The sequence below is a fragment of the Stegodyphus dumicola genome, chromosome 10 (genome assembly GCF_044657685.1).
Source record: "Stegodyphus dumicola isolate Sdum_Otavi_A_Nest chromosome 10, ASM4465768v1".
Classification (NCBI taxonomy): Eukaryota; Metazoa; Arthropoda; class Arachnida; order Araneae; family Eresidae; genus Stegodyphus; species Stegodyphus dumicola.
The window spans coordinates 99,916,851-99,930,352 of NC_140777.1; the positions used below are offsets into that span (position 1 = coordinate 99,916,851).

The 13,502-nt window shown below is 31.5% G+C and overlaps 1 protein-coding gene across 2 annotated transcripts in view; it reads left to right on the forward strand.

Moving 5' to 3' along the window:
* Positions 1–13,502, forward strand: part of LOC118202291 (plexin domain-containing protein 2-like) — a 76,663-nt gene that overhangs the window by 886 nt on the left and 62,275 nt on the right. For both annotated transcript variants that reach the window (XM_085825314.1, XM_085825315.1), the window contains exon 2: positions 11,878–12,050. In XM_085825314.1, the coding sequence (XP_085681440.1) occupies positions 11,878–12,050 (173 nt within the window). The remainder of the gene's footprint in view (positions 1–11,877; positions 12,051–13,502) is intronic.

Here is a 13,502-nt window from a genome sequence, read left to right on the forward strand (position 1 = left end):
TTTATTGTTTGAAATATTTGACTTTTAATAGATATAAATTTCTATATTTTAACAAATACTTTTATTAATATTGAATTGTTATGTATATTATATTTACTACCTTTTTAATAATTAAGATTTTTAATAATTATTTTGTTTCATGAATTTCTGTTAATTGAAATTGAGTATTTCTATTTTGGAAGTTAGCTAAACAGTGTATGCTTATCAATATTTATATAACAAATCTGAAATTACTACATATACATTAAGGGAATTTAAAAAAAAAACAAAGGCCATCTAAAGAGCTGTTTGATTTTTAATATTAATTAATTATGTAGGGAAAATATCTTGGAATCTAGGGAAGTCTAAGCATTAATTGAAATACAATTATCCTTCCTTCATATCTGTTTTTGATTTATGCATTATGATAACCGTAATTAAACACCTAGTTTCATCTAAATAGCAGTTTATTAAAGAAATTAATATGTTCTGTTATTCTGACTTAAAAATTTCTTAGTTCCAAACTTCTGGAGAAAAAAATCATATCCACAATTAGTGAAAGTAACACAGGATGCTATGTGGCCTAACTTATTCAGAAACATTATCTGTTATTGTTTTAATTCAGAACTCTTATATATAAGAACTATTTTACATGTTTTATCACCAAGAAATATAAAAGTGAAAACAGTCATAAACTAAATTTATGGCTACTTTTTGATGATTTGCATCCCCATCAAAACAGCATTGATGAGGTAGCACATCATGTCACCAAAGTATACATGTGGTAACCCAGGTATGCACATAGTATTCCCCTAGACAGCTTTCCCCTTCTTCCAGTATTTTCACCACTGTGATTGCAGATTATGATCTCTCCTATGGGAATTTCAGTGTTTTTGCATTGTGATGGGCAGAATACTGTAATTTTTATTATCTTAGGTGAAATTTCAAACTTAAGTTTCTCTACTCATAGAACATAATGCACATCACTTAGAGGCATCATGTGCCTTTTTTTTTTTTTTTTTTCCTCCCCTCATTTTAAGGTTTTGGTGCCGAGTTAATGGAGTTCTTGGCTCTAGTGTAGAATTGGGTGCCCCTTCGATTAGCGACAATTTTTTGTTAAATTTTGGCGATGAAATCTTATTTCTGGTTACCATGATAGTGTAACTTTGCTTTAGCCTCCTGATTTTTTTAAAAATAAAAATAGATTGATGTGTACGTGGACAAATTTAAACAGTGCGCAATGCCTAGTTTGTGCAATTCTGGGATGTTTTTTAAGTGAAAACAGATCGATGTGTACATGGACACAGAGTTTATGCAATTCTTTGACTTTTGGTTTTGTGTAGCGGCCATCTTGAAATTGTGTCCTCCTGGTGCCGATCTTGGCGTCAAAAAAAGAATCGCCAAAAAACAAGGGGCACCCAATTGTAAACTTTTACCGAGTTCTTATTTTGTTTTATAGGAAAACATATCATTATGTACATGGGAAAAACAGCATCCCAAAATATCAAAAAAAGCCTGTGTCTTTAGTATGAAAAAAGATGAATGTGAAGCATTGGATGCATTGTTGAGAAACAGATATAAAGAAATTCAAACAAATGTTTTCTTTTAGAGTTGGCAACAAGTTCGTGAATGCTATCCAAAATCATCAATGAGTTAGCAACTTTTCAGTTAGGGTGTAAATAATAAAGTACTAATTTATGTATACAGTAAAGTCTCTAGTAACTAGCATTCAGTTTTATTCAGCATTTAAAACAAAACATAATTCTTACTAGACATTATCACTGTACTATGTTTTTCATTCAAAATAAATCATCCATAATGCCACCAACTATTTTGAGAACAGCAACTTTGATGTCTCATAGCTCCATTCATTATAAACCATTTAAAAAATCAATGTGTGCCAATTATTCATGCTATTTTTTGCATTATTGTTGTAGTTCAGCTGTTCATGTTTTAATATGGTGCATGTTCTCACAGTACCATATTAAAAATATGTTAAATACCACCCTAATAACTATAAAAGTTAGCATTATTGGCTGCCATATTGTTGGACCTGAGCTTGAATCGTGGCTTGTATGTTTGCAAGTGTAGAGTGTCTTGACAGCTTCACTCAAAATATAAAGTGAACCAAAAGTCTTCCTCAGAGGTTTGTTAATATTAAAATACATGGGAGACCCTTTGACCCCTGGGAATACTTCAAAATGAAAATGGAACTGTATAAAATCGCACTTTATGCCGATGAGGTGCCAAGGCCCAAGCCAACAACAGGTGCAAATCTGTGCTTGTCTCGATGATATAATTAGTGGATTTATTTTGCTGTTACTGTCATACAAATGAGATAATTTAGAAAAATATGTTTATATTGCAAAAGAAAATGATTCTTAAAATTGAACAGAAACATGAAGTTTTAAACAAGCTGCACAAATAAATGTAAATTGATAACAGATTTGTCTGTAATTTCTACTGTCAGTTAATGATTCAAATTGAAATGGATTTTTATAAATTTGTCATTTGTCAAGCAGCTATCATATTTCTTCAAGAAAGAGTATACTCCACAAAGTAAAACTGTTTGAATAACTACCTCATGAAATTAGAATGCAAGCCAAAATGAAAATATTTTCAACCACTTAGCTTAATACAGAATTTTTTGCCGATTAACTACTAGATAACTTGGCCACTATCATTACAGTAGAAAACTGTAGTTATACTATCTTCATTTAGCATTTATTCATATATTCTGTTAATTAAAAAATTTTGTTTTCTTCTTCTAATATGATCTGAATATCTTCAAGGCCCACCATCCACTGAGTAGTAAAGTCGCTCAATGCTAATAGTTCAGTCTGAGGTTCGAATCCTGGTGAATGGGCATTTCCGTGGTTTTACCCATGTGTAACATGTATACAAGCCAGTTCTCCTTGGAAAGTCTTCCATGAAGGCATTTCTCCCCTTAGGCAGATAGTCCCTTTGTGCTTTGCCATAATCGGTTAAACCAAACCGAAGATCTTCAGATTTACAGCTTTTATTATCAGCATTGTAGATGGGCTGTAAACAGGCCAAATTCCAGCATTTTCAGTGCCCTAGGTCAGCTGTTCTCAACCTTTTGACTAACATGTATCATCTAAACAAAAACTGAAAAACTTCAGTACCACTGCTAGATTTTACAATGATTTTTTTTTTTTTTTTTTTTTTTTTTTTTTTTTTTTAAGTTTCTCATTAGAAATACTAAAAAAAATATATATATATTTGCCCTTTGCACAACCTATTGGCTATTTGTTTAAATATGCACACTTAAAAAAATATTACATTAAAAATTGGTTACCGTTTTACTTATCAGAATTAAAAGTTATAATACTTTTATTTTAAAATGTAGTGCACAATTTAAACCTGTTTTATAGAGATCAATTTCTCTGTGTCTGGTCTTATTTCACTGAGTGTTAACCATAAATTAGGATCCACTTTTAATTTTATTTAATTGTATTTATTTTTCAAATATAACATGTTGACACAAATAAGTTGTGTGAAAAGGCAATAAAATTTAATAGCTTTATTTGAAATGTCTTTAAATTCCTTTTTTTTTTTTTTTTTTTTTTCCCGGTTTTGCTAAAAGTTAACAGTTGTGACAAATAATTGCCTCTCAAAATACTCCAAAGTCAATAATCACTTATTCCAAAGGATATTGTTCTCAGACATAAAACTGTCTATTACTTTGAAAATTTTATTTGCAATTGTTTTATCTTGAAGAGATTTACAAAATAAATATCCGTCAGCAGTTTGTTTATTCTTTGAAACATATGTAAACTAATAATTGAACAAAGTTCATTATATCAGTACTTTTGTCCAACTGCAATGCGAAATAGTCGCTGTGTTTTAGTTTTTTAATGTCTCTTTAATGGAATTTCCCATTTCATGAATTCATCGACTTGCTGTATTATTTCATGAATTCTTCTACTTAACTGTATCATTTAATAAGTACTTTAGCCACTTTTACGTTGAATAATGTCAAAGATATCTTCTGCTGGTAATATAAGGTTTTCTGCAATAATGTGGGCGTGTCCAGTCATGGCAACTGTTAGGCTTACTAGGAACTAGCTTCCAAAGCTTTTGCAGTTAAAGTAACAAAACCTTTCATTACTTGTACTGTTACTGATAATTTCCTCTTAAAATATTGCTCAGATTTATTCTTTAAATTGGCATGTTTAGATTCAAGATGTCTCTTAGGCTGCTATCACACGGCGGTTTGTTTCGGAAGAACAACTGTTTGGAACAATTTTTCTGCTTTGTCACAACAGCCAATCACCATAGATCGCTTTAGGGTTAACACAGGGGAAACTGGTTCCCCATTACAAACAAGCTGATAGCATTCGAAGCTCATAGCTGATTGGTTGAAAACGAACAACTTGCAATTTTTTTGGAAAGGAAGGAAAAAGTCGCACGTCTTTCTATCAATAGTAAACTAGTATAAAAAATTGTCCGAAACAGTTGTTCGAGTGAAACAAACGTGTGATATGGGCTTTAAGAAATGATGGTTTCATACTTTGATTGGATAATAGTTCACTGCAGACAACACAGTGAGGTTGTGGGTACATTTCATCTCCATTCCAAGTAAACCCAAATGATAAATAACTTTCATTATATTTTCTATAAACATTTTTCTTTTCTGTTCAATATTCATAGTGCTAGCAGATTGTCCTGGATCCATCACCTCTCAACCATGACTTCTCCACTAAGCCAATCCTATCCATTTTTCCATTTCAAAAATCTAGCTTTGTTTTATTATTTTTTCACAAATATTTTAATGCACAATATATTAATAGTTCTTCAAAAATAAATGACATTCCCAAATTACATAAAAAAGTAAGGAATACAAAGCAACAAGAAGACAAAATACCTGTTGTTAGAGAGAGAAAATCGATGTAAAAAAATGCTTTTAATACAAAATAGAGCAATATGAGCCCAGAAATGGTGGCGCATTAAGTGCAGACATGCTGATATATTGATCGATGCTAAAAGAATAAAGAGACAATATTATTTTTTTAAAGAATCTTATTTTTATTTCATATTAAATACAACATCCATTTCTGTTACTCCTTTTTGACAAATTTTGTTATTTTTATGACTAAAAGAATATTTGTGAAAATAAAAATGGATTATTTTGCTAAAGTCTGTGAGCGGCTTATTGACCTTAAACGAAACTCAGATTGCATAAATTTACGAGTGTTGGAGAAAAAAACTTAAAATAGGATTTCAGGGCATTTTATGTTTGAATTTACCACCTATTTTTCTCTTGCATACCACCGGTTGAGAACCACTGCCCTAGATGATTAGTATGATTGGTGCATGCATAAATAGAACATATTCAAGCATCAAAGTGAAATGTACCTTTATTTAACTCTTACCTTTAAAAACAACTAAACTGTCATCCTTCAAAAGTTGCCATGAGAAGAAAACTAGCGTATGTCGCCATGTCAGTGCAAGTATTTAAAAAATATCTATATACAATCAAAAGTCTTTAATCCGGACTCGTCGGGACTTCGGCGATTCTAGATTATCGGTTTTTCCGGATTATAGATCATCAATTTAAATCTGGTAAGATGGCATGCAGAAATTATAAAATTAAAAATATGAAACCGTAATTTATGAAATAAAGAGCAATTATGATCTAAAGGGTATCAAAATTTACAAAAAAAAAAAAAAAGCTTAATATTTATTTGTTTGCTTTATTAAACATTTCTTTCGACACGCGCATACATAAAGCATACATTACACATAGTCGAAATTAGAAAATTGCAACCAGAAAACTATTTGATGTGTAGATGTGTATTCATGATATTTATAATGACGAGGAATTTGATTTAAATCATATCAAAGATGGAGTACATCGAGATGAAATACTACATTTAGTAAGTAATTATAAGCCGAATAAAATAAAAACATCTGCCCTGAAGATAAGGATAGTGCTGACAGATCCAGTTAATTGCGCGCAGCGATGTCCCCCCCCCCTGCAGAGCAGCGTGAACTTGATAAACAGATTTCGGAATGGTTAGAAAAACAAAGGATATGCCTTTATTCATTTTTTGCAACAATTCCACTTTTTGTTTGATGGACATCGAAACATGCTTTCGCTTTGTAGATAGATCCTTTGGCAGCTCCAGAATCGGAAATTCTATTTGACATAATCGAAAGTTCAAACTTACTTTTATAAAATTGCTCTGACACTGCAAAAAATAATAAGCCGGATCCAATTCAAAGATTAAGAAACATCTCAATCTGCAACATTAACGGAAATAGATAATTTTAGCTTAGCTTATACCGTCCGTTATACATTAAATGTGCATGCATAAACGTAGTATGCGCATGCACACACGCAAATGCCTATGTGCATGCATGAACGTATTTTGCGTTGATGCATGCACAGAAAGTTTGTAGTTTTGAGGTCCGGATTAACGACTTTTGACTGTACCAGAAATCCTCATTGCAGTGAGTGACAACATTCATCTTTTCTGCATAAGTGCTCACTATAACATGAGGATAAAAACTTGAACATTTTCGTCGAAACTTACTTCTCATGTTTTTTCCCCTATTCGTTGCTGATGTTAGACGTCGGGTCATGTGTGTTAATTTTTAAATATTTAGCCTCTTGCGAGATTGCTTTTCTTTTTTAAATGTTAAATAAAATTGACTTTAATTGTTAGCTGTAATTTTGTAATTCTTAGGGCTTTCTGATGACCTTCTAATGGAGTTTAAATTGTGATAAAACATCGTCATAAGTTCATGACCTAGCAATTCTCTACACAGATTTTATATTAAAATATTTCATTTCAGAATTCTAGGAGGGTCTTACTAAAAATGATACTTTATATCTGCATTTCAGCACATGCAAAATTCCAATATCAGTTGACTGATAAATGGATGTAAAGTTTAGAAGGGAGCTTTAAACAGAGATGTTATTTTTTACTAAAACTTTAATTTTGATAAGATAACATTAATAATGAAAGACTAAACAAAATAATAAGCTAGATTAAATCGGAAAGTTAAGGGAAAATGAAGTTTAGTGTGGTAACTGAGCTTAAGCTACAGTACCTGATTTGTTTTCCTCATCTTTGGTACACCAGTAAAAGAAAACCAGTATATGCAGCATTTCCACTCCAAATAAATATTTTCCTTCAGGGTTCACTTATTGTATACAAGGTTAGATAAGATGGAAAAATGCTACTTCCCTCCCCATTTCCGCTCTACATAATATTCAAGAACCAAAAATAAAAATATAATTCATTAGTTGGCTGGTGTTTAAAGTTGCAATTCCATGCGAGATCATTCAGTATTATTGAGGGTGATGTTTTTTTTTTTTTTTTTTTCTTTCAGAAAAAGAAAACTCTGCTTTTGCGAAAATATTATATTATCTGTTATTTTACTATGTGAAATATGACAGAAGAATAAATTTTAGAATCTCAGTAACCAGCTCTTTGAATTTTACAGAGTATGATGATGCATTGGCATATGCCCTGTTAAATAATTTTTTTTTCCATCATTTGTTCGGACTACAACTTGCATTTGATGAGTCATAACCACATGTGCTATCCTTATCTACCTCTTCTAAGACAATGCTATAGTCTGTCTCAAATTATATCCCAAAACTCAATGCTATAGTCTGTCTCAAATTATATCCCAAAACTCAATGCTATAGTCTGTTTGTCACAAAAACTGCTCTTGCCCCATATGTCTAGTTGGTGGCAATCCCTATAGCAACAAGGACAGTATATTCAGATAGGGGTGAGCCGAGTGAATGTTTTATCATTTATAGTGGAATGTTTTATTATTTAAAGAGTGTTTTACCAAATATATATATTTATTATTTATAGTGGTATTTATTGTATCATTTATAGCAGTATATATTCACTTTGAAATGAGTCACAATTGATATAGATCCTGTTTAGAAATGAAAAGTTTTGTGTAGTACAGTACAAAGTCTCTAATCCGGACCTCAAAGCCACAAACTTACACATGCACATAATGCATTTACGCATTTTTTAATTGTTAATTAATATTTTTAATTGTATAATTTCTGCATGCCTTCTTACCAGATTTAAATTGGTGATCTATAATCCGTAAAAAACCCTAATCCGGAATCGCCGAAGTAGTCCCGACGACTCCAGATTATGGACTTTATATTTTTTTTTTTTTTTTTTTTTGAATAAAGTTGTAGTTTGATGAAACATGATAGTATGCATTCCTATGTTTACCTTTTGCAAGAGAATGCTACAACTGCCCATGAGCATCAGTACACTTTTTGCTACTACAGTCAAAAGTATTTAATCCGGACTCATCGGAACTTTGGCGATTCTGGATTATCGGTTTTTCCGGATTATAGATCATCAATTTAAATCTGGTAAGATGGCATGCAGAAATTATAAAATTAAAAATATGAAACCGTAATTTATGAAATAAAGAGGAATTATGATCTAAAGGGTATCAAAATTTACAAAAAAAAGCTTAGTATTTATTTGTTTACTTTATTAAACATTTCTTTCAATGTGCACATGTGTAAAGCATACATTACGCATAGTCGAAATTAGAAAATTGCAACCAGAAAAATATTTGATGTGTATTCATGATATTTATAATGACGAGGAATTTTATTTAAATCATATCAAAGACGGAGTACATCGAGATGAAATACTACATTTAGTAAGGAATTATAAGCCGAATAAAATAAAATCATCTGCCCTGAAGATAAGGATAATGCTGACAGATCCAGTTCATTGCGCGCAGCGACGTCCCCCCCCCCCCCCCCCCCCCGCAGAGCAGCGTGAAATTGATAAACAGATTTCGGAATGGTTAGAGAAACAAAGGATATGCCTTTATCCATTTTTTGAAACAATTTCCACTTTTTGTTTGATGGACATCGAAACATGCTTTCACTTTCTAGATCCTTTGGCAGCTCCAGAATTGGAAATTCTTTTTGACATAATCGAAAGTTCAAGCTTAGTTTTATAAAATTGCTCTAACAGTCTGCAAAAAATAATAAGCCGGATCCAATTAGAAGATTAAGGAACAATGCAGTCTGCAACATTAACTGAAATACAAAATTTTAGCTTAGCTTATACCGTTTGTTATACATTAAACGTGCATGCGTAAGCGTATTATGCGCATGCTTAAGCGCATTACGTGTTTACGCATTTGCAGAAAGTTTGTAGCTTTGAGGTCTGGATTATAGATCATTCCGGATTATGGACGTCCGGATTAAAGACTTTCGACTGTATCACAGTTAACAACCTACCCAATAACTTTGCAGTTTCATGTAATTTTATATTTTTTCCAAAGAGTTGATGGAAAAGGGCAAACAATGAACAAAATGATTTGGATCATCATGTGGTGAAAAAAGAGAATGTTGAAACGTTTGATGATGGCATATGTGTGTGGGACTTGGCTAAAGACCCAAATTGATAAACTTCAGAGCTGAGAATAGTCTTTCCACCTAACTTCAGGAGAAGGAAAACCTGTTAGTGTTAGGACTACTTTTTTACTATTTCAGGGTAGATTTTTTATAAGTTCTAAAAGAGGTGTCTTGCAAAAGCAATCATATTTCTCTATTTCTTCAAAAACCATGTAGAAATCTTGTTTGTATTTATTTGTATACTTAAAGACTCTTGGTTCTTTATTTTCATTCACTTTGCCTAAGCCTTTTCAATATATTATCCAAATGTTTCTCAAAATCTAATTATCACTGGAAGAGGATGATAGAGACTCAATTGTAATGTCTGCAGTTTGACTGTCCTGATCACATTTGTTTTAATACCATTTGTTTACAAAAAGTAGAAATCATATTTAAATAGCATGAACCCTTTTCAAGACAACCATCCTAAAGATCTGTGGATGTCTTTATAAAGAGATACTTTCCTTGAAAGGTTTTTCTCCCAGTTTTATTCGTCTTGGAGAGAGAGGATATGTTCAATACATGTGTTTATTTATGGTTTCTAAAATACTGGTCCCTATCAGAGGAGATTGCCAAGATTGCATTTATTATATTTCTTTTTTAAAGTTTCCTTTCCTCGAAAAATTTTCCTGTTAAACATCTTGCTTCTGTTCTGTCTACTTGCACATAGAACTCTTTAGTTTATTATAATTTAAATACTTTCCTGTTTGAAAACATCTAGGTGGAACATGAGTAACAGAACAATATCACAAGCATTTGTTTCAATGGTACTTACGTATTATCGCAACCAGGTTGGCACGATTTGTAAGTTTGAGTAAAAAAGTATGAATAGAAAGAAAATGTACATTTATTAAATAGCAGTGTACACGGATAAAGTCAAGAGTGTGCGCAATGCCATTTTTGTGCAATTCTGGGATTTTTTTTAAGTAAAAATAAGTTGACGTGTACATGGTTATGGCGAATACGGTTTTCAATCAGTGCTAAAAGCAATAGCCAAAAGATTTCTGCCGAAAAAATAATTCTGCAACTTATTCAAATTCAAAACCGGAACCATGTACACGTCAACTTATTTTTACTTAAAAAAAAATCTCAGAATTGCACAAAAATGGCATTGCGCACACTCTTGACTTTATCCATGTACACTGCTATTTTCTCATAAATTACAAAAATTTGCACGAAAATGCAGGAAAATTTTGTGAATCTCCACATGCTCTTTTTACAAAACTACGTATAACACGTAGGGTTGCCGTAAGTAGGGTCACCAAATTTGTCAATTTATGCGAATTTTGGCCTGGTTGCGTTAATACGTACGTACCGTTTCAATCACCAGTTCTCCCAATTAAGGAATCATTGCCTCAGTTTGACATTTGGTCAGTATCACATGGAGACCGTTGTATTTTAATTTCTTATTGATTCTAGTCTAGGAAATTTCTTACATGATTTGATCTTTGGAACTATACTTTTCAGTGTTCTATCCAAAAATAAATAAATAAAAATCTGGAAGGTTTCAGATTTTAAATTACGTCCAAAGGGGTGTTTTTTTAACGTTTTGTGTCTTACCTTTATTTATTAAATATCATGTTCTGTGCACTTAAACCATAAAATTCAGTTCAACATTAATATCGCAAAGTAATTTTAAATTAAGCATATGTTTAGAATTTTCAATACATAGTCTCGCACGCTAGAGATAAAAATGTTTTTTATGTACAACATTTCCATTGCTTGTTTCGAAATCCTTGAGTTTGTTAATCAAAAATTTATTAAAGTTTTACAAAATATGAAATCAATAACAAAACAAATTTCAAATTTGGGCTTCCAGATGCCCATATTCACAGTAGGATTACGTCATTCAAAATTTGATGGCTCTAGGTACCGTTGTTTTATCACATTGCAAGAAACATACATACATTTATGCAGATTCTTCGTTATTTAATTTCTTCAAATATAATACAGGGCGATAATATTTGGTGGCAACAGTTTGAAAAGTGATACAGCCTTTTAAAGTTTTCAATGCAAAATTGCAAAACAAAAACAATAGTTCCTCAGGGATAAAGCCCCTTTGGACTAAAAAAGAAGAGTGATTTTTTAAAAAATTTTATTCTCATTAATGTTTTAAAAAATTGCTGTTATTAAATTATTTTGCATTTATGTAATTCTGTTTGGGGAATCATAATAAAAGTTGTATATTTCTTTCTTCATATGCAGTTTTTATATAGGGCACTGTGTATTGTAATAGACTGATCTACCTACTGAAATTAAATTTATTATTGTAAGCATAAAAAGATGGAATTACTGTAGGGATTCAGAAGTGTAAAGATTATTTTTTATTATGTAAAGTTTATTTTAGTAATCAATCTATAACAATTATTTTTATGTTTGACCACTATATAATCCTACCTATGTAATATAACCAAGTATGTAATGCATTTATCTGTATGCATAGTAAATGTTTTCTTCTCTCTTAGATGTAACACAGAAAAGTAGTTCTAAATTATCTGATTTCAAAGCTAAGTTAGCAAAAACAGAACTGTCAGCTAAATATGAAGAAAGTGATTCTGTGAACCTACAGGAAAGTTACGACAATGAATCAATAGCAGATTTAGGTATTAGTGTACCTCCAGAGCATGTAAATGATACTGTAAGTACTTTATAGCTATAAATAAATTTTTATAATACATTTAAATTTTTATCTTTAATGTGTATATAAATTTAATTTGACATTAAAATGTACTAAATGTAACAATCATATTTGTAATATTGTAAAAATCAATGAGAATTGTAATCAGAAAGGATACATACTTAATATCTTGTCGATTGTAAAAGCTGGCTATCATTAAACCATGAAAGTTGGCAGAGAACTTCCTCTCCCCGCACCTCCAAAAAATGAACCAATCATTCCTGCAGAATTCTGAGTTGCACTTCTATCTGAAATTCTTATAATCAAACATTCGTCAGTCTCTTTGCACAATCGACCAAACAGCTACTGCTGCAGAAGTATTTCCTACTTCATTCTTGAGCTTTACGCAAAAGAGTTTCACCAGTTTCTACTATTTTATTAGGTCCTTCAATTTGAAGCTGTGTTTAGATCATCATGAGTACAAACTTCCCCATAAGTGATTGTTTCAGTCTATTATTGATTTGCCAGATATATTCAGCTGTTGTTTTTCCATTTAGGTCAATTCTCATGTTCATTCCCATGTTAATTCTCTCGACCATATGTAAATGCACCAGAATGCAATCACAGATGTGACTACAACCCTTGGATTCATGTTCTTCAGAATGCAAGAAATAAACACAACAGTAGCAGTTAATTTGTATTCTTGTCTAACAGCACCTTTGATTTTGCCGAGAATCTTTCAGGGTTACATTAGGTAAAAGTGAGATGTTATGACTTCTTGTGCATAAATGGGACTTAAGTTTCATGTTTCATGTTCATCATAGTGTTAGTACATAAGTACTAAAATTTATTGCCACATATCTTTTAATAAGCTTCTATAATTAAGATGTACTCATACAAAAGATAATAAATGAGATCTAGACGTCCGATATCCAGAATGATGTAAAATCCGGACATAAGAGTCGTCAACAACACATTTTTTAGGTTTTTTTTTTTTTTTCTCCCTGTATGCTTTATGCATGCGCATTTGATCCCTCCCCACTAATGAAACATGCAGAGAGTCCCAATTCTTAATTTCACTTTAGCACTAAAAAAAATACCTCATTATTGAAGAAACAATCATTTTAGCATAAATTTGTGTGATCAATATTTTGACTCCGTAGCTGCATATTTGTTTGCCATGTGTCTCAAACTGAAACATTCTACATAGAAACATCATTGATTTTACACCTACTAATATTTTATATCCCTGACGCCAATCTGGCCAATCATTATTTATTATGTTTGGCTTTCAGTAATGCATGTTTATCAGCATGTGACAACTTGTGTTAGATACAACAGTAAATGTACACTATTTTGTCCATTCATCAACTCATTTCTACATAAATGATCTCAAAAATTTAAAACAACCAAACAAGTTTATTCTACCAAAATAATAATGTTTTACAGCTGTTGCCACTCAAAGCAAAACTA